Source organism: Larimichthys crocea, chromosome III (assembly GCF_000972845.2).
Source record: "Larimichthys crocea isolate SSNF chromosome III, L_crocea_2.0, whole genome shotgun sequence".
In the NCBI taxonomy this organism is placed as follows: Eukaryota; Metazoa; Chordata; class Actinopteri; family Sciaenidae; genus Larimichthys; species Larimichthys crocea.
Genome location: NC_040013.1, coordinates 28,645,844 through 28,669,962, shown reverse-complemented (window position 1 = coordinate 28,669,962; position 24,119 = coordinate 28,645,844). Strand labels below are relative to the sequence as shown.

The window sequence follows — 24,119 nt, the reverse complement described above, 5'->3', positions numbered from 1 at the left end:
AGAGAGAGAGAGAGAGAGAGAAAGAAAGGTGTGTGTGTGTGAGAGAGAGAGGAGAGAGAGAGAGAGAGTAGAAAGAGTGTGTGTGTGTGAGAGAGAGAGAGAGAGAGGGAGAGAGGTGTGTGTGTGTGTTGTGTGTGGAGAGAGAGAGAGAGGAGAGAAAGAGAGAGAGAGGAGAGAGAGTGTGTGTGTGTGTGTGTGTGGAGAGAGAGGGAGAGGAGAGGAGAGGTGTGTGTGTGTGGAGAGAGAGAGATGAGAGAGAGAGAGGGTGTGTGTGTGTGTGTGGAGAGAGAGAGGAGGAAAGAGTGTGTGTGTTGTGTTGTGAGAGAGAGAGAGAGGGAGAAGAGTGTGTGTGTGTTGTGTGTGAGGAGAGAGAGAGAGAGAGAGAAAGGTGTGTGTGTGTGGAGAGAGGGAGAGGAGAGAGAGAGAGAGAGATGAGAGCGAGAGAAAGAGTGTGTGTGTGGTGTGTGTGTGTGTGTGTGTGTGTGTGTGGTGTGTGAGGAGAGAGAGAAACCAGGCTTTAGGACCTTGAGGTTTGTACTGCAAAGGGCAGCTCCTGCTCCTCCTCCTCCTCCTCCTCATGGTCCTCCTCCCACTGAAGCTGTTTACGAAGAAAGCTGACCCCTGACAAAAAACAGGGCTGGGACTTCCAGCAGAAGAAGCAGTGGGCTGATGAAAACTCAGCGCAGGCTCTTCGTCCATTTTGTACATGTTTTCTTAATTTTTATTGTTTTCATTTTTCAAAAAAAAAAATAAAGATAAAGAAGAGGCACCATGATGTCGGTGAACTCAGCCCGTCAGCTCTGCAAGATGTTTTTCTCTCTGCACGTTGTTTTTCTCAGCGTGGCGATGGTGGAGAGCAGTGCATCCAATGGAAAATAAGAAGGTAAACATGGAAAAAAATGATTTGACCGTTTATTTGAATTCAATTAGTCATTTAGGGTTCAAATGAATCCCATTTACTTCAATGCAAAATGACATCCACAATAACATGTCTCCTCTTCTTTTTGATTGCACAATCACTCCTGTGCGTTATGAGCTCACATGTTATGTTGTTATTCTCAGACTGCATGAGATCCAGTGGTGTGGAGTACAGAGGGGAAAAACAGAGCTCCTCCTCAGGTTTGATCTGCCTGAACTGGGCCAACACCACTAGAGACTATGATGATAACATCCATCCAGATTCACAAACAGGTAAACAGATTTCATTGATGCAGAAATGAGCCCTTTAACACACCTTAACACACAACTCTAACATATTTGTTGAGATGTTGATACACAAACAATACAGGGTGATTTACAGCCAACTCTCAGCTACCGTGCCACTGATTTGTCTATTTATATAGCTAAATGGCTTCTTACATAGCCCTAGCTGCCATTTCCTTTCTTTGTTCTCACAGTCGCTTGTTCATTGTGGTGTGATGAAGTAGTTTTAATGATTAATGAATCCAGTGGTTTACCCCCACAGCAGGAAAGACAGACAGGCAGGCAAAGACACGACAAAAACAGGCCTGTCTTTCCGCGAGGCATCAGTAACAGACGCGTGCTGTTTTTATCGTTCCTCCTGTAGGTGTTGGAGATCACAATTACTGCCGAAACCCAGACTCCTCCGAGAGGCCATGGTGCTACATTGCTGGCCCAGATGGGACAGTGCAGAGACAGTTCTGTGCAATTGACACATGCAAAGGTAAGTAAACAGTGGGCACTCTCTGTATATTTGTATAAAAACAGCCACAACACCTGTTGCCAAATGAATATATGTATTCCACATTTGCATGGCAGCTTTTTCTCTCAGTTGGATTGTTCAGGCTGTGTTCCCTTTACGCTGCCAGCAATGACTTTTTCTTCCCTGTAATGCTCTTGTTGTTTTAAAAAGTAGGCTATGCAAGGGGGAAATAATGAGGTGAGAAGTTTGTAACTATGCAAATGTTCTAATTAGTCAACATGGCAAAGATGGGAAGCTTGATGAGGGAGGGTGCAGCCAAATTTTAAACTTAAATGGGTCAACAGGAAAGTTTTTAATAACCGTCCTCATGCTGTGAGTCATTGTCTGTCTGTAGTAGGTCAGTTAGTCTCATCTACTTTGTTGTTTCCTTCTTGTCTGCAAAGCAAAGCCAAGTCACAGACACAGTAACAAAGCCCAGTCACATGTTAGAAAGTTCAGTTTCCATGTAAAGACCACGCCCCAACCTGAGCTCATTGGCGGAGAGGAACAGTCTTACCTTAGAGACGGCCTCTAATTGGCTGCTTCAATTTATGACTTCATGCTCTTTAACTCCAGCAGAACGTAAACAACCTGTATGCAGAAAATGGAGAAGAAAAAAGTGTTAAAGAGCGGATGTTGCCGTGCAGCTGAAGAAAAAAAAAAAAGCATGCACTTGCCAGTCCTTTAACTGGTTTACATTCCCACATCTTTATGAGAGCAGTGTCAGTGTCAGGGCTTTGGTCCTGCTCTTCAGGAGGTTGTTGCGTCAGTAGTAATGTTGTTGGACCAGCAGTAATTGGAAACCACTCGGTCCAGATGATGCCCGTCTAGTCTAGTCAAATCCAGTTTAAGTGCATGACTGCAACAAGTGTCTCCACACACTATACAATAAATCAACAGTAATAAAACAGCACACATAAATAGATTAATATAAAGAGTGAATGCTTGTAGTGTAATAAACATCTTTTAAGTGTGTTTCCCAACTCTGTGTGATCATATGTACATATTTTACTTTGGCTTCCACTGACAGCACCTCTTTTAAAATGGTTGTTTAACTTTGTCTTCAGAACAAGCCCCTACTGTGCCGGCAGAGGCTGAATCCCTCAACCCAACAGGAAAATCTCTCTCCACAGAGAGCTTTCAGTCGGCCAAGTCAGGTCCTTCTCTGGGAGAAGTTGCTGCCGTGCAGCCAGTGATGGGAATCAGCCAGCGAGTGCGCACAGGACCCAAAAAGAAAAAGGATCTTGGCACAGCCGGTATGCTGTAGATGTTATAACTCACTAACCTGCAGTTTGAATTAATCTTGCATATATTCAGTTTTTAACCTTTTTATGTTGTGTTTTTTATGTTTCAGGTTACATCATCGGCATCGCCATGATGGCGATTATAATCGTCCTTGGAGTAGGCATCACATTTGGCTACTTCTTTAAGAGGTCAGTACCTAAATCACAGTAAGAGCATCAATCATTTGATTCAGTATTAGAGGGATTTTATAAAGAAGGATCTTTGAAACAGCCTTTAATCTGTTTCCTGGATGTCACGTTTTACATTGTACATCTACTGTAACGTTGGCATAAAGCCAAAATGTGCGAGCCAAAATCTTCTTGTGTCTTCCTGTTTCCACTGGTACATGTAGTACTGAAAGCTGATAGCTTTAAGATGCACAAGAGAACAGCAGTATGATTAGTTTAGCACACGTGATAGCATGCATGTCAGTGGTCTCTTGAGTTTAGGGCCTCAGCTGTTGTTCACATCCCCTGAACACGCTCTTTGCTGTTCCACTAGGATGTAATGCAGCCATTTTAAACGCCTGCAGTCTATTTTGAGTATTCTGATTTTATATTCTAAAGAGAAGAGTGCGGAGGAGGGCTTTGATTGGATGGAGAAGAATGCATATTTGCTACAGTTATGTAATATGCAAAATGACATCCCCGATGTTTATGAAAGAGGGGGACTCTGATTCCCTTTGGCACGGCACACAATGCCCGTACAGATCCGTGTTTGGCTCTCAAATCTGATTAGCAGCGCCCCTGTCTTTGTTGTCTATTTTTAGGAGGTGATTACTAATAAGGTTGAGCAGCATGTTATGTCATGACGGTTTATATCTGTCCTAACTGTACAGTGACATCACCTTCATGTAATGAAATACCTGTGTGGCAAGCATGACCAAATTATTTTGCAACTTTCAGCTGCTCCTGCACTGGCCAGGAGTGGCTGTAGACACCCACATGCCTCCTACAGTATAAATTAAGTTGACTTTTCACTTTAGACTTATCCAGGCCAGAGAGGGTGTAATACACCCAGAGGTTCATACCATACCCCCATTGGGAACAGGCTGTCGACCAACCAGTAGGAGTGGGACGATCTCTTGCAGGTTTTCTATCCACAAGAACTGCAATGCCCTCTGTAGAAGAAACAAACAAAAAATGAAAAATGAAACACCAACAGAAGACTTGAATAAACCCCAGATAAGCTTGAAACTAAAATGAACCACACCCAAATGCCTAGATTAAGTGTTGGTATACATTGAGCAGAGCTGAGTTGCACATTGTGTTACACTGAAGCAGGCAGGTCGGAGGTGTTTTGACTCCAACAGTATATTTCCCTGTTTTGGCTCCTGATCAGTAGCCCTGTGCTGCTTCCCAGCACCGTGTTGCCCTGAGGAGATAAACTCCTCGCCAGCTTGTCTGTTCTCTGTTCCCTTCCACCATCTGTCCCTTGTGTTTGCTGCAGACCAGGCACTTCATATAAAAGGCCTTGATATCTACATACAGTGTGTTATCTGAAGCTCTTTATCAAGCATGTTAAGCTTGGGTGGCCCCCAAGTGGTATCAGCTCTGTACGTGGTATCAGCTAAATGTACTAGTGTGCCACTGGTTGCACATTTACGTGATATTTTTTTTAGCTCAAATGAATAATTATAGCAGCTATTTTACTAACATAACTACTTGTATGTGAGCAGTCAATAGTGTTGAGGTTATTTCTACCGTTCCCCTCAGGTCTACTGTTTTATCTTCTTTCAGCAATTTTTTTTTTGGTTTTCCTGTCCACAATTTTATGGTTGGCTACAACAAGCAGCTGTTTTCAGTGTGACATCTCAGATAAATACTACCAGGATAATACCAGGTAGCTGGTGAACATAAAGTTAAAGAGCCAGATATCTCCTTCAGGGGTTGGTTGAGACCAAAATAGAGTTCAAAGGAGAATGAATGTTGGTCTTAAATTTTCCATGTGGTCATAACACGATTTCAAATTAATGCCGATGCTGCTAGATGTGCTTGTTTTGGTTGTAATTGCAGGTTTTAATCTGTCTAATGCTAATTCCAGATTTGTAACCACATATTGAATCTCTGTTGTCTGTTTGTGTTTTAAGGGGTCGGGACTTAAAGAAGCAGCACGAGCAGCGAGTGTACGAGCGTGAGATGCAGAGGATCACCCTGCCCCTGTCGGCTTTCTCCAACCCCACCTGCGAGCTGGTAGATGAAAACACCATCGTGATCACGGCGGAGCACGAGATGACCCCCATCCAGGAGAGCGTGGAGGGCGGGGACCCTCTCATGGGCCAGCAAGTCGGAACCCCCGGAGCATGAGTAGCCGTGTAGTCCTCAAACAGGACTGTGATACGTTTTTGTGGACCAAAACACTCCCATCTTCGTTTCTCCTGTCTGCCTCCCTGAGTAACCTCTGTTTTAAAAGGAGTAGGGGAGCAGTGTTTGCTCCAGAGACTTGAACTGAATGCTGTGTCCTTTTCCTTTTTTTTCTTAAGCTGACACACAATGGACACAACGAAACTAGAAACGATTAAGGGGAATCTGGTGATAATGAAGATGTCATGAGGTCTTTAATGTTCATATTTGATACACTTGATTGAGTAAGGGTCATGGGCTGCCCATGCTTAAATAACAGTATGAATATCTAGTCAAACAGACGTTGACTAGTTAGTGTTTATAATGGTGTATGATGTTTATAACTTTTGATTTTTAGTCTGTTTTCATGTAGAGAAGGTGCTATCCACAGGAGGTGTGGTTACACGATGAATATATGATTTATTTTGTATTGACCCGCTGGCTGTGCCGAGGGAGACGCAGACAAGAAACATGTATGTATAAAGACTACTTTGTCTTTGAGACACACTGGTGACACAGATGTGAGTGTCCAAAAATAGCCATCCTTCTCTAAGACAGGATGAGGGAACATGAGGTAAAACAGGCCCACTAAAGACAAGGGAAACTGCCTTAGCATGATACTTCTGAATGTATTTGTTTTTCTTTTCCTTGTTTTTTTTTTTTTTTTTCCTCATTGTACTCGACTGACAGGGCCAATGCGGTTACAAAAGCATGATGGCGGTTATTGGCAGACATGAAAGAGGACTTGCCCTTTCTTCCACAGGTTAAGGAGTGACAGGAAATATACAGAGCGCTCTCAGGAAGCATGCGAGACAGTAGTTAGTCCTCAGGACAAAATAGCACTGCCACAACACAGTACAGATGGCATCAGAAACAAAGAAAAAGTCTGTCTATGCAGTGCAGGACAGTGAGGAGAGTGTTGAAGTGCTTGTGCCTAGATTAAATCCAGACGTATGAGTTATGCACTTGATGCTTGAGGGTAGAGACGGGAATGGAATAGAATAGAAACAGTCCAAAGTTTGGTGTCGTTCATTCAGAAAACATTGAAAAACATGAATGCATGTACATGGTTACCTGCTGTATGTTTGTATTCAGGTGCCATTTTTTTGCATCTTAAAAAGCAGAACTACTGATTGAAGACTTGCCTGCCTGAAAATAGAAAATCATTGTACACAGAAGATTTTTGTTTGTTACACGTGATGCACCGTTACTTCCCAGTGTATTGCCAGTTTTTGTTATCACTCCATCTCTCCAGATCTTGTTTTGTGATTATTGCTGGATCCACATCACTGGTAATCTTTTGGTTATTGCTCCTCTTTAAAGCATCTGTGTGCTGGTTGTAATTGTTATTTTCTTCATATAAGCAATGTGTTCAAAATATGTTGTTAAGCATTTGAATTTAGTATTTGTCATTTGTATGAATGCAGATTTTCACTGATGAGACTGAAATAAAAAATCAAACACTACGATGTGTGTATTGAAAATGATTCCTCCACCAGAACAACATGTTGACACTGTTCAAAGTTGTTTGTTCTCAGTAGGAACTTTTTTGCACCAGCTCCCTCTGTTGGCAGCTCTGAAAACACATCATGTTAGTCACTGGAGTCACCTGAGAAAGCAGGTTAAGATAATTAAGTAAGGAGTGGTTTGTTAAAAACATCTGAACTCTGACAGCAAAACAACAAAACAAATTGTTACAAGAGAGTTTGGATCGCTGGATGTTATTCAGCACACACACTTTGATAGTGACACACTTTCTAATTTTTTTGTATCAGATATGACTACATAACTTTGAAGCTAAAGACCTCAATAGCCTGTTACCAGGGTCAAAATCTGTTTTTATAAAACAGACAAAAGCAAGAAATGAATTTCCTGACGAGTTATAAAATAGGATTATTTCATTTAGTCTTTTTTTTTTTTAACTCAGGACTGGGACAAGAAAAAGAAAACACTTTTCTTTCACGTCTGATGGTGAGTGCCATGTTTTACTGACATGCAAAATAAAAGAATGACAATAAAAAGTCAACTTTCAGATTTATTTATGAAACACTACAGTGATATAAATAATAGTGGTTACAACAGGTCGTCAGTACCTTGCATGATGATAGCAAAAAGGCAAAAACGTCCGCCGTTGACGAAATGTCTAAAAAAAAAAAAAAAAAAAATCTACAAATCTTGAGTTCCCATTAGAAAATGACATCCAATTAGAGGCATACTATGTACATAATTATATACATTACTTAAGAGAAAAAAAATCCAGTTCTTCTGTACAACTCATTAATTATGCATGATTATGAATGATTATGTCTGACAATTATTAAAATAGGCATCAGTTTGATAGAAACAGTGCGGCAAACATCTAAAAAAATCTAAAAGAGAAATGAATTAAAATCATTAGACTACAAAGTACACAAGCATACTTGTAACCATCTCGTCAAAAATTAGATCAGTGGTGTTTAGACGGAAAAAAATCTCGGAGGGATGAAACTATTCGGGGTCAGTGTGTGTTTTGCTTCCACCGCCGCCTGAAGTCAGACCTGTTCTCTTCAAAAGCCCTGCCTTCTTGTTTACTTGGATTGTCAGGCATCTTTGTTTTCTTTGCTGCTGTTACAAAGACAGAGTCTTCTTCTGGGCAAGGACCGATCTCCTTGCATTCCACACATAGCAAACAGCAAATTCAGAACCACAAAAACAAAACTGTTTTCCACCTTATAAAGATGCTCGTCGTCTGTCAGGGAAGGTTGCGTAACGCCTTTATAGACAGTCAACATTAGTGCGACCTTGTGTACGTTGATTGGGGGATGAGTAGGGTTAAAAAAGAAAAAAAAATACTAGTAACAAACACTTTTTGAAATGTGTCTTTCCACTCACGATGCAGTTCAATGGCACTCTCAAGAGTCAAGTTCCCACACGGGGAGATTGGTCCAGCTACCTCAGGTTATCCAGTTCTAATATGGCTCGGGTTCAATGCAATTTTCCTCTTTTTCTCATCCACAGTATTAGTGCAGCAGTTCAGAGGGCTCAAAAAACAAAAAGAAAACAAAAAGAAAAAGGGAGTCCTAGGTGCCATTGTTTGTCATGCTGGATGAGTCCGGAGTGGCTGCTGTCGGGGTTGGCGGTTGATCTGTGCTCTGAGTTGGGGTGACATCTTTAGGCCAGTAGAGTCGACTCAAACTCTGGTGCAGTTCATCCAGTTCGGCTGGCAGGGGGATCCCCAGCTCCTGGTTGAGGGACAAAGCTTCAAACCAGTCTTCCAACTTCTGGAAAGGTGGACTAAGAGGGGAGGAGGGGGGAGGAGGAAAAACAAGTAGAAAGGGAACACAGAGGGGTTTGGGGTTAAAACCAGATTGACAAGGTTGAGAGAAAACATGAGGAAGCAATCTGGCAGCAGAGGCGTGCCCCTGTGCAGGCAGGTCAAGATGGCATCTGAAAGCAGTTGTTTTTCCCCCTTTTTGCTTCAACAGATGCTTCAAGATCAAATAACTGTCTGCCTCTCAGGTGATAAACGCTGTTATTCCCACAGATTTCTTTACATGTTTCATGCACAGCTGTTGCATATCTCTTGCCTTGTTCATGTCTTTAAGAAGCAGTATTCTACCAGTTTTGTCATAAATCGTGTCAACTGTAACACCAGGTGCTCACCGGTTGTCTGGTGTGAGGTCGCAGCAGGCCACAGTCAGTGGAAAGAAAGCTGGAGGACAGTCTTCAGGGAGGAACTTCTCCACAAACTTGCAAACATTCAAGCCAAAGTCCAGAGTCCTGGGCAGGCACTCAGGGTCTGCATAGACTTTTCCAATGATCTGGATCACAAGACAGAGGAAGGGGGGGGGTAAGCATTAATCTATCAATAGATAGATACACACTTTAGAAACACTACACCCCGAAAGCTCCCACATCCAGGATTTTTTGGATTTGCGTGCCAAAAAGCATTGTAACTGCAAGCAAGTCTTATCAGAGCAGATAATAAGTGATAAATCAGCATGTTCTCACCTCACAAAGAACAATTCCAAAGGAGAAAATGTCCACCTTCTCATCATAGCGTTTACCTGAAATAACACAGTAAAAGATCAACTTGATGCATTAATTGACCCACTGAATGAATTATACTCTGGACACCAAGCTGGAAACTCGTTTATTTGTCAGCAGCTCACCATTTAGCATCTCCGGAGCCATCCAGTACGGGTTTCCCACGACAGTGTACCGTTTCTTTCGGTCGACGCGTCTGAACACCCTCTTCTTGTTGGACGGTTTCTCGGGTGGAGGCTTTACTTTGTCCTCTACGATGAGTCGGGACAGTCCAAAGTCAGCAACAACCACAGTGTTGTCCTGTGGAAAGAGGACGGTTCACTTTAAAACTTGATTTACAGGAAAGAGCACTGTTACTTGGTTACCTGGAAATGTAGATTTGTCATATGCTAACTTTGCATATAAACTACTGATGAAAGAAGAAAAAATGCTCTATAATGTCAAGTAATTAAATATAGTAAATGCTCTAATACAATGTTGTCTTGAATCCTCAGTGAAATCTATACATAAACTACTTGTTTATGTATAGATAGCAAATCAAAAGGGCTGTGAACCACTGGGATACTCACAAGTGACTTGCACACCAACTTTTAGTCGGTTCAAGGAAACAAATTGTTCCCACCCCTTATTGTTATTCAGATTTTATGATGTGTAATAGCTGGAAAGATACCGTGTCACCTACCAGTTTAACCAGGCAGTTGTGAGAATTGAGGTCTCTGTGTATGATGCTCATTGAGTGAAGGTAGGCCTGAAACCAGGAGGGAAGACAATGAAGGTCAAAGTCAGACATGTTCAAGAAAAATTACTTTTTATATTGTAAAACTTTTCAGCACTTTCTTCACATCTTTCAGGACTGACGGTTTGCATATCTATAGGTTGTGAGCAGTTTTTTTAATGTCCTGAAGAGGTCAGTCTCAGGATCCTTTGTGGTAATCTCAATGCCCACAAAGGCTCCTGTGTGTAGATGTGCCATAAGACACACTTTTGATCAGCTGAAAATAGCAGCCAAAGATTTCGCTAATAGTCTAATATGTCTTTGCAAGAGGTCATCTTACCATGCCAGAAGCGATGCTCTTTGCAAAGCTCACCCTTTGTTCCCATGGAAACGGGTCCTGTAAGTCCCGAGAGAAGAAACAGACAAAACAAAAGAGAGAAATGAATGGAAGCTCCTTCAGAGGCCATAACGGGGATTTAAATAGATTTGCACTAAGGTAGAGACAGTAAAACAGCATTCGACAGTAACAGTAAACAACATTAAACTTTACGAATGAAATTCAAAATCTGGCTCTCCCCCCGCATACTTTAAACATAATTAGAGACACACTTTCCGTCTCCTCCCTGGGCCATCTGTGGAGCTGAACTGCTCCTCAAAAATAGTCCACTGTGGGAGGAGGGGAAGCACAGCTCTTTAAAAATTTCACCTGGGAACACTTTCTACAACTTTTCTCATTCCACATCTTGGCCGGCTGACATGCCAGCCGGTCCACTACACAGCCGAGAAGCCCACTTATGAGAGCGGAGTTTACTTCAGGTCAGCCCCCACCCCCACACTGCAAACAGCTCATTCTGTGATAAAACTGAAGAGTTTTTTTGTGCTCGACTGTGGAGGAGGAGAGGGAGGGTTAAATGAATCAACTAGTTTAACTCACCGTGTCTCTGATGAAATCCTTCAGTGTGCCTCCCTCGATAAACTCAGTTATCAAATTGAGCCTCTTGTCCTTGTATAACACTCCGATGAACCTCAAAACATGGGGATGATCGAGGCTTCTCATTACTTTGACCTGAAAATTAAGTGGAAACAGACACGATTTCAATTTCTATAATCAATTCCCACATCGATAAGCCAAGAAAAGATTTTTCATGAGTTTTCCCTTGAGTGGATCTGAAAACTTAAAAATGAAAGCATGCTTCCACTTTGTACCTAGTTATTTTGAGTATAATAAATCACAGCTCCGTGCAGAGCCAGGGGACTGTTTTGTCTGTGAGGAAGCGCAGGCCTCCTGCAGCAGATTACTAACCTCCTTTAGGAAAGTTTTCTGGGTCTCCTCATCACAACGGATCAGCTCCTTCATCACCATCACCTCTCCTGTGGCTTTATGAGTCACCTGTCAGTGTGACAAATGCAACACATTTAAGCCAAAGAAGTCCTGAATGGTAGAAGGAAACTACATGTTGAAGACATGATGGGAGTTGGAGGCCGACCTTGATAGCCTGTCCGAAAAAGCCCTTTCCTAAGATCTCTCCATGGATGAGGTCACATGGCCGGAAGATGCGATGAGAGCAGCTACTGGAGGATCTCAAGGATTCAGAGCGTCCGATGTCTCGTGTGATAAAAGTCATCTCTTTAGGTGAATTTGGCACAGGTGACTTACATGTGCTGTTACTGCGCCTGGAACAGAGAGGGTGTGGTTCATGTAGACTCATCTCTTATTCACGACGTGAGAAAATGTTTTATCTGCTCTAACGTACCTCAAAGATCTCCTTTTCAGTGTGCCGTCATCAACCACGTCGGTTCTCTCGAGGACCGCATCAGAAGGTGAGGACAGACGCATGCGGGAGGTGGCCGGAACTCCCAGACGAGTTCTTGGTGATCCCAACCGGAGCCGGTCTAAACGCTGCCTGACTGGGTCATACTCTATAAGCAGCTGCAGCGTGTGACTGGTGCGGTGAATAAGATCATCCACCTAACAAACCAAACAGAGTCATAGTTTATATTTTTTTTATTATCAGTAATATTATATTTGTTCCTGTAAACAAATCACAATATTCCTGGGGTTTCCACTGATTTCTTACCATGAATAAAGTTTGATTTTACCCTGAAAATTGCTGTTAATTAATTTTAAAAATGAAGTTTATTTGATGATGTTATGTTTGAGTTGGAAAACACAAACGTCTGATCTGCTGCTGGAAATAAAAAATGTCCATTCAGCTCTGATGGAGCCAATGTTAGCTATTTTACAGATGTTTTCACTGTTTTAAGAGTGGAACATCTGTTAGAGCACACACACACACACACACACACACACACACACACACAGTGGCCGCACACACACTTTAAAGGTTACACCTAGCAAAAATGAATACAAAACCCTTGACCATACAGTTAAATGAAATCTCTCTAAAATATTTTCAACAAATTCTGAACATTATAACCTTCATGAAGGTCTAATTTATTGCAGAACTGTTGCATTAGCTTCAGCTAAATACCCAGTGAACTAGTGAACACGGTGCAGGTAAGTTAGATTAGTTAGCAAGACTCGAATTCCACAAATAATTGTCTTGTATCAGTCAAAACTAAATCAGAAGCACGACTCGACTGCAGCAAATGGAACCTTGATATGGGATGTAATACTGAAATGTGTTATAGTGAGGAAACAGGACGCTGTCGGTGAGAACTGAGAAAAAAATTAGAGCAGTGAATGATGACAGAGTTGGTATGAAGGGAGGGGGGAATGAGTCTTTAAGTGTTGTCATACCACATACCGTCCTCTCCCAGCTGAAGATGTATAAATGATGGAGGAATGTGACGAAGTGCCAAAAATCACATGTGCAGTTGTATAATAAGAACATAGCTTTGCTAAACTGCACTCAAGGAATGTACTGTGCCCTTAAGGGTGAAACTAATTAGCTCAGTTTGAAGAGTATTTCACATCTCACTAGTTAATATCAGAGATGTGTGGTGAGGGAACAAAACAAAACAAACAAAAAAACAACCCACCTCCTCCTCCATCAGTGTCCCAACAGGAAGGCCATTGATCTCCAGGATCCTGTCGCCAACATGGATGCATTTCGCACCTCCGGACTAATAAGCATCCCTCTGCCCTGGAACAGCAAAGTACAACACGTATGTGAGCATTAGCACTATGAAGGGTGTATTGATTCAGCAGGTAAAGGAGAACTTGGTCACACCTTGTCTTATCAAACTACAATAACTATCTTCGCAGTGGCACACTCACACACACCGCTGCACTGCTACTGGATTTAGCAAACCTATAATCAGTCTTATGTAACGCATTACTCATGCTCTTCCCACAGAACAGCAGAACGGGGACGGAGATCAGGCTCCCACTTACTCTTTGACTTGACACTCGTAACCGTTGACGTCCCTCAACACTGAGACGGAGAGGCCCCTCTTGCCATTGGCGGCAGAGGGCATGGAGATGAGGGTCACCGTGTGAGGCAGGGAGTCTAGGACCGAGTCGTGCGAGCGTTTTTCCAACATCGGTGTAAGGATCACCTGTTTGTAGCACTTTCCACTGCACGCAACAGAAAAGAGGGGAGAATCATTGCATGTGTGGACACGTGCTTTAGTGTTCAAAGGTCCTGGAACAGTCACAGAATAATGGCTAACTAGTAATGAAAGGTTATGGCTGAACATTTACTTGTTATTCCTCAACTCCATCTTTTATAATAAAACATTTAATATGAGACGGGTTAATGGTGTCTCCATATAACAGTATGGTATCTATGATATTGAGACTGGTGTTTAAAGGCTGTTAACCCAGAAGCGCATGTGTTCCTGACAGTTTCAATATGGCAAATTGCTTTAAAAAGTTCAGTGCAGGTGTCTTACCCGTAGAGTTTCGATCGCTCGCTGGCGGTAGGTATCCCTGTCCTCAATCACCACCTTGCAGCTCAGGCACACAAAGCACTCAGGGTGATACTTGTGTTCTCCAGCCACCTGGAACCGCCAAAACAAAAAAATGAGCTGATCTTCAAAACCAACTCAAAGCAGAGAGAAGTAGTATGCTGACGGCGAGGCTGCTGCCCGGTTCTGCTTTGCTGTGTTGCTCGTCAGAGATGAGTCGTGCTGTGTGTTTGTTCCCTGCCCTCCTCCTCCAGCTCTGACGGTGACACAGGCGTAACACCTGCTTTGCTCTCACGCTGTCTGGAATCCGCATGATGTCACCTCCCACTCAGGTCTGAGCCATTCGCTGACGCTGTCGTGTGTTTTCTCTCTCATTAACACAACGATTTCCCTTTCGCTTACGTTCCACTCCCCCCTTCTTCTTTTTTTTTTTACCAGGCTTTTAATTTCTCTCTCACATGCAAGATGAGATATGTGTTGCGAGTTGCCCTTCAGCCTGCAGGTAATCTAACTGTGCGCATGCCTGAGCACAAAAAAATGCTGATTTTGGGTTCAATTATGAAACGTAAATGTTAAGCCTACATTTTAGATGTGGCTTAGTGGAAAATCTACATGTGTAGAGATAAAGAGAGGCATAATTCTTCAATAAAGATTGCAACAGCACTGAGTTGAAATTACTCTGAAATTTAAGATGTTTTCTATTTCCAGGTGACTTCTAACAGTATACAGTACTAATCTTTACGCTAGAGAGGATGTACAATATGCGAACTGTTAGACGTCAATAAAACTGCACAAGTGGAATAAAATGCCAAAAATGTTCTTCGTTATTTTTGTTTCCTTGAAGCTGTTTCACCACCATTCATAATTTGTTTTAATCGTTTCCAGCTGTGAGCAGCTCCGTCATTTACTCTGAGCTTTGCAGTATGGGAGATAGTGTCCATCAACAGAAGACTTAACATTTTTAACATTTAGTTGCTCATTTTATTACTTTTCTGGTGTAAATATACAGCATACTCGAAACCTGCTTTGACTTCAATTCATACTACATGGATTTGGGACACAGTTAAAGAATCACTGTTCAGTTATCTGTAAATTAATCACATTGAAAGTTGAACCTAATATATGTTTTTCCCACATTTCCCACAGCTCTGATTCAGTCAGTGAGTGCTGGGAAAGACGTTCCTGCTGCTTTAGAGAGGTTAGAGTGATGTCAGCCCAATCATTGTGACATCTCAGGAGTCTGTCTGTAACTCCCTGCCTTCAAGCTAAAAAGAGAATCACCACCACAAACCACAGTCACAAGCAGCCTCGGGGATCATTAGCAAGACAGAGCTGCAATAAACTTGACAAAACAAAGTCAAAGTGGAGATGAATTAAGTTTTCGAGGGGTAGAAACAGCGAAACTGGACGGCAGACACAAATAGTTGACATAAAATGCTCGTCATATATATGATCAGTCTGTGATCAAAACATAAACTAACAAATTATTTATCTAGGACAAAAACAATAGTGTTCTGGACTTGAATGCCTAACAAGCAGCAGCAGTTTTGCATGACCCTCCTCTGCTGATGGCCCACAATGACTCTCTTTCTGGCTCAGATGCTGCAGTGCCAGATCAACACTGCCAAAAACACTTGGCTTCACTGGCTGATGAAGCAGGATGCCAATACTAAATAGAAGAGTTCATTGTGCGTGTTGCTTGGTGGCAAAAAGAAAAACTTCAGTCTGGCTCCATGTGAGACAAGTGACCCCAATTGTGACCAGCGAGAGCTGCTGCCACCTGAACTTCATGTTTCAACTGGTTGATACTGAAATTTGGGTCAAATTCAACATATATTATTTTCTCTAGTACCAGGTGTGACTTTCACAGACGCTGTTATTTCTTGGTTTCTTTAATCTTAAACCTTAAATCAGTGCACAGTTGTTTTATTATCATCAGACATGGTTCAATAATATAATGCCCTCTACATTTTAAAGAAGTTTCATGTGTCAATCTGAATGCACAGCCTGTAAGTGTAAAATAAATGGTTAAAGTGCTGGAGGATTTCAAGGTACATTACACTACGTACGTTACACTTTGAAATAGAAACTTGACAAAGGTAAGATGAAGAAAATTAAGAAAAAGTTTTGTTCAATTGTTTTTTTAAATCAAACCTTTTACCTGTAAAGGGATGAGAGTGTTATTAGTGATTGCCTTAACAAGAGATATTTGATTTCTACAGATCATGATACAAGTTGCAGATCTGCAGACAGAGTCACCTCACCGCAGAGGACTAAACACAATGGGGCTCCAAAACCGCCTCATGTTCTGCCCTCGTACCACTAAAGTGAACTGTGGAGATCTTCTGTACAGAGAGGGAACATGATGGGGCCTCAAGGGGGATTTCACAAGTGAGGTCTAGAGCCCAACGTGCTATGTTCAACGGCAGCCAATGTAAAGTATCACTCATCTGTAAATGCAATAATCGCAACAAAAACAACCCCCCTGCCTTTTAATGCATGTTAGTGTTAATCTGGAGCAGTGGGGAGAAACTGGAACACAGAGAGCAATGACACGCTCTGTGGGCATTCTGGTATTATTTAAGTAGAGGAGGAAATTGTTGGCAATTGTTGTTATGTGATCATGGCAGGGCAGACTTGCCTGGCAATCACATATTGTAACAGTGGTCTTCAACCAGTGTTTGGCTTTATTAGACCGAAGCCTCACACAGTCACAGAACAAAAAAAAACAAAACAAAAAAAAGCAGTGCTAACAGTCTGGTTGGTTTTACTGCTCAATATACACCAGAAAGAGGAAATTACACAGATAACGCTGGTATTTTTGGATGTTTAATAAAACGGGGGGAAAAATAAAACACAATAGTGCCAAAACAAGCACCATATCAGCATTAAAGTAGTGCTTCTTCAGCGAAAGACAAATGGTTATTATCAGAGATATCCTCACTTTTTGTCCTTTGTTTGGGTAAGGTTTCAAAACTCCCTACACTTCCCATGATGCAACTTGAGAGCGCCTTTTGTTACATCCTCACTGCCGGCTAAAATGCCAACGTTTTTCACATACCACACCCCCAGACTTCCTGTTCTAAATGGCACAGACTGGGCGCCATGTAGAATCAGCCGAGTTTCCCTGTAAGCTTAAAATACAAGAGAAGTTGATATATAATCTATCATTCAACATTCTGTCGACACCGTCTTTAAATCTCTTGACAGAAGGTGCAGCAGACTTACCATGGCAGGTCCAGTCATGAGCAGAGAGCAGCCGTGACACAGCTCTCCAAACTTCTCCCAGTAGTGTTTGCGACAGTACAGCTTGCCATCCTTCTCATAGTACCAGTTCGTCAGGTGGTCACAGCACACAGAACACCTGAGGGGACAAAAACAGATCATTGTAATGTTTTTACAGAACAAAGTAGATGAACAGAGAAGAATGAAGAGATTTTTCATCTATAAAGCCGCTGAGGTATTATTTCAAAGACCTCTTGATCATTTCAAAGGTATGTGGGTCTGATTCTGCAGCTCTCATACAATAACAGGCACTCTGTGTCTCCTCCAGACAGGTTAACAAGAGCAACCTGCAACCTTCAGTGATAAACTAAACTAGGCAAAAGGTCTGTACATCTTTTCAAAGACCCATTTCTCATCACATACATTACATACCAAATGAATGAGGTTAAACACTGAAAGAGCTCGTCTAGAAACCATAAATCATACTGCTGAACACAACTCCAAGGTTGGTTTGGACAGGAACATTAGCTGCGGGCATGTTCCCCGGCGACAGCAACATATACTTTTCTGTTAACAAGGTGTAAGACACAGTAAAGTCCTTTTCCTAAGATGTGCCGGGTCTTGCAAGAGTGCTGTTGTGTTTGTTATAGTGTAAGAAAAAAAGACAGTGCAAAGAGTTCCTCTATTTTTGAGAGAGGAGAATATGGCAAGCCAGATAGTGGCTACAAGGAACATTTGGTTATTACACTCTGCACACTACCAATAAGGCTGCCAAACACTTTGCCAATTTCCAGCACCTTAATAGGATCCAGTTGTTTGAGAGGAAACTGCACGACCACTTCAATGACCTATAGCCTAAAAAAAACTCTGCAGGGGCAAAGTCCTCGGGTCATCTGGTTGCTTATTGTGCAGTTTTTTGGCAGTCACTTAAGAAAACATCTTATTGTGCATTTTCTTATCTAGGTCAGTGTAAATAATAACAAGGCATTGCAGCCACAGATGCAAACATCCTGGGTTCATTCAGAGACACTGATCACTTCCAACATATCAGTCACTGCTGCTGTCAAAATTCTACAAAAACAACAGTTTAAAAAAAAGGGTCATTATTAGGAACTTGGCATACACGATTTCACTTTATTGCATATTAATAACCCAACAGCTGTTCGATCCAGAAGAAGATTAAGGGGACCTTCCTGGCTGCGACTTCGGGACAAAATGTTCAGAGTGAGGAATGCTAAGGTTGCTAGCAGACTGGAAAGCACCTGCAGGCTATGAGCGTTCCATGAACAAGCTGCACTGGTTATACAAATGGTGGCAGCAGGTTCAACTGCCAGAATACAATCAAGGATGATCCATTCTGTCAGAGATTAGGTTACAGAAATGTCTCGAGCCGTGCTTTTTGTGCTGCTGCTGCTGCAGTCAAACTTAACAAATGCTTTTGGACATTTTTGTTCGCACCTTGTTTTCAAAGTAATTTGAGTAAGGATGCTTAAAGGGAGTTCAGAGGTGCTGAGATGCAGACAAATAAATCTAAATGACAATGCTGTTTGGACATTGTTTCGTATAATAGGAGGGGAAAACCATTCTCAATGGATTGAATGCTTTCTAGCTCCAGATTAAAAACAGGAGTAACACAACAGGTGTGACACAATACACAGGTTGCTTTCAGGTGTGCCTACAATAATAACCTTTAACTCTCCTGACTTCCTGATTAACAACTCTCTCAGATTCAGGGCTATGATCTTGATCAACAAGACTGTGAGAGCTCTTCTGGTGCTGTTCTTCTAGAAAAATGCTCCCTGAATGCTCAGGTGTATGTAGATATTAAGAATATCACATTTAAGTGTCACACAGCCACCTGAAAGGACAAATCAGAAATATTACTTTGGGTGGAGAATGTGTTTTTTATGCTTTTCTTTTAATCTTCTGGTGCAGTGTTGGCAGCGGCATCACATTGCTCTCTGCACTGCAGGTATAGTCGATCTGGGCTTATTGACTTTGGCAAAAACTCCACATATTTCAGTTTTCTGGCATTAGTTAAGAAGGAGCCGTCTTTCTGAGGGAAGACCACAGTTGTGTCTATTGTGGAGATAAAAAGCAGTGAGCACGGGTTGTGGCATTGTCTTTAACATCAAGCGGCATCCTTGTTAGCGGCTTTATGACAAATAATGTGCGCAAACGAAATGAGATGAAAGCAGCAAATATTAAGAGTCAACACGAGGTCAGCGTGATAATGACTCCGGTCTGATTCATCACACTGTGACATGATGAGGGGAAGCGGAGCAGAAAGGTTTCTGAGGGGAAGATTGCATGAGTAATCGTAGCTGTGCTGCTGGGGCCACAGCTGTACTTGAGGCCAACACATCTGATTTGTCTGAACACTGAATTACACAAAGTCCTAGTTTCTGTGTGTGACACACAAGAGGTATTTAAATACACAAGGGTACACAGCATCTGTCTTGGATATTACATTATCACGGAAAAGCAGTAGTAGAAATGCAGAAATGCTAAAAATAGAGCATGTTTGCAGTACTGGATCCTAAAACAGTGTTGAAACCTGTCTGATATATTTTTATATTGTTTAACTACTCTACTAACTAGTACTTTTACTGTTGGTATCTGCTTCCAAAATACAGTATTGGTCAAGCTACAGCAAGCAAACGGTACTGATAGGATCAGTATCAGTATCGGTATCAATGTTGACTGGTGATACCACTGCACCTCTTTGGTCCAATCAGATAAAAGATACATATGCATAACAGAGGAGATAAAGAGGAACACTGTGACATTCAGTATCTGTCCAGGTGTGGCAGGAGAAACAACAACAACCACCACACTGTTTGCCTTTGTCTGAACAAGTATTGTCTATTATGTCCCTCTAATATATCAATATAAAGATGTAAGGGTGCTTAGAAAAACACCTGACTTCCTTCTACTGGTTAATGGGGGGGTGGGCACGTTCAGGTGGTTCTTTAATGAACAATGCAAAGGTCCTGCCGGCACACAAACACTACAGAGTAAACATTACTCACTTCCTTAAATCCACATTCCTGCTGGAGAGTATTCCTTTGTTGGAGAATGGAGTGGAGATAGTAATGTGAGGGACCTTAAGTTAAGCATTGAAGACCTGAAGAGGGAGTGTTTCACTTTCAACAGGACTGTATCTGAGGGTGTGTGTGACTGTTGTTCTCCATAGCAACTTCTTTTCAAGGAGTGGAGTGTGACAGTTATTTCCCCATTCATATCACACAGACAGCGTGTTGTTAATATATTTAGGCTTACGTTACAGCCACCTCTTTTGTCAAGACATAGAACTGTGGAAACTAGTTTGAACCTTAAATATTAAGTTTACTATAAAAAAAAAATATCACCCAGAAAAGTACAGAATCTGCCCATATGAAAACCTGAAACAAGTGACCAGGACTCAGTGGCATTTGGTGATATAGATGCTGACTGCAACCCTCATACTCAAAGTCAAATTAAAAACAACTTCATTAGGGACATCGCTCAAGTGAAAACCTCCATGGCTGTGAAGTGAAGCAAACACAGAAGTCCCAAAAACTGCCGTTCCTAAAACGTCCCCTTGAGGCTGGCTACAGAACAAGATAATCTCCGTTTTCAAATTTTATTAAGGCTTAAAGTTATGCAGAATTAACAGCATTCGGCTTTCCTCAGGTCCACCAACAATCCACATCTTTGCTGATTTTTAGATTAGGCAGGAGGCAGCAGAGGCAGGCAAAGCTGCAGACTAATTTTCTATCGATTCATCAATTCATCAACTTGTTGGTTCTGCACTGCATGATCTGCAAGACCTAAGATACACAGGTCATAAGAAGAGGTACCAAATTTAAAGGAATAAAATATTAAAGATTAAAGATTAAAGAAATTATTAAGATTAAAGGTTATCTGTGGATTCTACGTATGTATCTAAGTACAGCTCATGGGTACTAAATATCACCCCATTCTGTATTATAAAAACATGAAATACAATACTCTTTGTGGCTGTTTTTCTAATGATCATATCAGACACATCCATTGAAGTACAAAATAGGAAGTATCCAGCTTTCCTTACAAAAAAAACAAAGGATTCAGCAGCAGTCTGAGACAGTGGACTCACATCTCTGATTCGCCGTCTAGGAATGCAGAATACAGCGGAGTGGAACGTGTCGTTACCTATAGGCCTCAATAACTCTGCCAGGTTTACTGGAACAAGAGTGACGTCAGCTCTGAAGAATGTTATACAAGGTGGAGGTACATGGAGGGCAGGGTGGCAGCATGTGGACAATAGACAATAGGAGCACTGCTGGGGGTATCACATTAACAAGGACATTTTATTTTTGCTTTACAATTTCCTTAACAAGAGATTTATCTGTACAGTGTTGCGAAAAATGTGAGCTCAAATTACTGCGGTGTGGAGCTATATTAACCCTTGTAATGAAAAAGATTGTGAGCCAAGGAGTGAAACCTCAGAGGGACAAACTGCAGCACATTTAGATGACTGACAATACTGCAGTCTGGCTTCCCACACACACACACACACAAAATATCTAATATCTGCAAAGTTTTAAAGAGTGTAACTGAAGACGTTTCAGACAAAGATGCTGCTCTGATGAAGGATGCCAAAAAAAAATGTGAGGGAGTATAAAAGTACAAAGGAAGGGTGAGGATCGATGGTCAGCTGTGTCAGGAACTTTGTCTCTGAGATTATATAAGCAGCTGTATGTGTTATTGAAGAGTCAGTGTTTGGAAAGGATGAAATCCTAGGTTATGAAAGGATAATGTGCTGCTAGATATGTGGCCCAGAACTTCAAGAGAGCTATTTCAGCCGTTAAAAACAGACATCTCAGTCCATATTTAATTTATTCCATTATTAAGGCTTTTAGCACATGCCAGAGGTCATCCAGAGCCAGACTCCAGTCATAAAACCAAAGGATTTTTGGATCTTCGGTGTGTGGCTTCTGAGAAAAATAAAAATAAAAATCTGTGCTCCAGATCAGCTATATTCACAGATTCAGGCATCCGTCCTTAATCATGTGTTAGTGACACATTAAGCACAACAGGGACTCTCTGCCATTAGTTCAAACCTCTATCACATGACAGTTTGATGGAGAAGAAGAACGTAATCTGAGCCATCTTATCTCCCATGACAACAACAAGTGAACCAAGAGGGGAAAAACCCTGTTAAATCATGTTCTGCGTCTACATTATGTCATCCGAACGAAAGTTCCTCGTTCAAACCTCGGCTGGGGAGGTTTATGCGCGGAGTTTGCATGTTCTCCCCACAGTTAACAGGTTAATTGGCGACTCTAATTAACCCTTAGGTGTGAGTGTGAATGGTTGTTTGTCTCTATGTGCCTTGTGATGAACTGGTGACTTGTCCAGGGTGTACTCCACCTCTCACCCTAAGTCAGCTGAGATAGACTCCAGTCCCCAGCGACTGTGATAAGGATAAGAAAAAAAAAATCCATGCATGGATGGATTACGTCATCCGTCCACAGGTTCACTGACCCACACACAGATATCTTACTATAAAGGCAGTGACCTGTGCAAACCAAGAGTTGCAATCATTAAGCCTCAGAGAAACGGGACTGGGCAAAGTCCTCCAGAACAGTACCTGGACCATCAGCATGCAGGGTGCATTTAGTGCAGAGAGGCCCACCAAAAACAACAGATAATAAAGCTCCATGTTTAGACTACAAGTCAGAAGCTTCTGGGATTATCCACAAGGCCATTTGTAAATTCAACACACACACACACACACACACACACACACACACACACAGAGGAGCCTGTTGCATGTTGACCAACAGGAAAAAAAAAAAGAACAATTGTTTCCATGTCAATGCAAACTCTTTTCTGTCTATGAAAACAAAGCATCCACTTATCAGAGTATGACTGCACACTGCAGTACACAGGCGTGTTTGAAATCATGAACTTGAAAACACTTACTGAAAGCAGGCGTTGTGCCAGGTGTCCTGGAGGACTTTCATTTGAAACGAGTCTTGAATTTTTCCTCCACATCCCGCACAGTAACAACCATCTGTACCTGCAAAGCAAAAAAAAAAAAGAAAAAAAGAAAAAGAAATGTTCGGCACTGGTATCACCGAGACTAAAACGGAAACAATCTCAGTGTAAAGTTACATCCTGAAAGTTTCCTCACCTTCTGGTTCCTCCATCTACTTTCTGAATAGTATCGTCGAGATTTAAAACCCCCTTTTCTTTCTTTCTTTTTGTTGTTGTTGTTGTTTTTCTTACAAACTTTTCATGCTGAAGCAGGAGAGCTGTGATGTTTCATTCCTCCCCCGTCGTCAAAGCTGGACTCCACACTGGGAATAGGACAGAGAGGGAAGGAGGGAGGAGGGGGGAGAGAAAAGCGCACAAATCTCTTTAATTCTCCACAGAAAGAGAGAGAGAGAAAAAAAAAGTCAAACTCCTCCTGGACGGACGCTGGCAGGATGACTGACGTAATGCAGGCTACACATTCCTGTACGGAGAGCGGAAGGGCTCAAATGCAAGCACCTGGAAGCAGGAGAGAAAACTGAGGTCTGGACCCAGGCAAGAAGAGGAATAACATGAGCGCCACCTACTGCTGAAATGACCACAGTGCACACTGTCATTACTAACATTAAGGATTGGTTAAAAGAACATTTAAAGGTCCAGTGTGCAGGATTTAGTTGCATCTAGGTGTGATCTCCTCTTCATCACCCTCACCTACCCAGGTGCACTGTCACATGGCAGCCCATAGATTGGAATGAAATCATGAATTTATCTATCGTTAGATTTGATCTAATAATCTGAATGATAATTCAGGGATTACTTATATATTTTGATTTGAGGGAAGTCAGGCTTGTGTAATTTACAAACACTCGTAATCAGAGTATGTCAGCTAAGAAAACATCAAATAACGCAATCTTGTTTTTTTTAATTTGATTTTATTGTTATTTTTAAGCAA

General features: G+C 41.8%; 2 protein-coding genes across 2 annotated transcripts; one reads left to right on the top strand and one right to left on the bottom strand.

Annotated features, from left to right (window-relative positions):
• The first annotated feature begins 1,031 nt into the window (after positions 1 to 1,031).
• pik3ip1 (phosphoinositide-3-kinase interacting protein 1) lies at positions 1,032 to 6,794 on the top strand. The gene is made up of 5 exons (XM_027278193.1): positions 1,032 to 1,191; positions 1,568 to 1,684; positions 2,770 to 2,958; positions 3,057 to 3,135; positions 5,076 to 6,794. The coding sequence occupies exons 1-5, from the start codon at positions 1,032 to 1,034 to the stop codon at positions 5,290 to 5,292; spliced, it is 762 nt and encodes a 253-aa protein (XP_027133994.1). The 3' UTR covers positions 5,293 to 6,794.
• Positions 6,795 to 7,684: 890 nt separating this feature from the next.
• On the bottom strand, positions 7,685 to 23,680 carry limk2 (LIM domain kinase 2). The gene is given in 18 exon segments (XM_027277460.1): positions 7,685 to 8,601; positions 8,971 to 9,128; positions 9,319 to 9,374; positions 9,480 to 9,654; positions 10,037 to 10,102; positions 10,410 to 10,466; positions 11,004 to 11,135; positions 11,373 to 11,459; positions 11,557 to 11,743; positions 11,824 to 12,038; positions 13,073 to 13,140; positions 13,143 to 13,215; positions 13,457 to 13,610; positions 13,928 to 13,954; positions 13,956 to 14,035; positions 17,171 to 17,306; positions 23,117 to 23,213; positions 23,328 to 23,680. Coding segments are annotated over 18 exon segments (1,998 nt in total). The 5' UTR covers positions 23,344 to 23,680; the 3' UTR covers positions 7,685 to 8,387.
• Positions 23,681 to 24,119: the final 439 nt, after the last annotated feature.

Coding starts and splice junctions, on each gene's coding strand:
- pik3ip1 (XM_027278193.1), top strand. CDS start 1,032: ATGAGCTCACATGTTATGTTGTTATTCTCAGACTGCATGAGATCCAGT. Junction 1,192..1,567: donor CCATCCAGATTCACAAACAG/GTAAACAGATTT, acceptor TTCCTCCTGTAG/GTGTTGGAGATCACAATTAC. Junction 1,685..2,769: donor TGCAATTGACACATGCAAAG/GTAAGTAAACAG, acceptor CTTTGTCTTCAG/AACAAGCCCCTACTGTGCCG.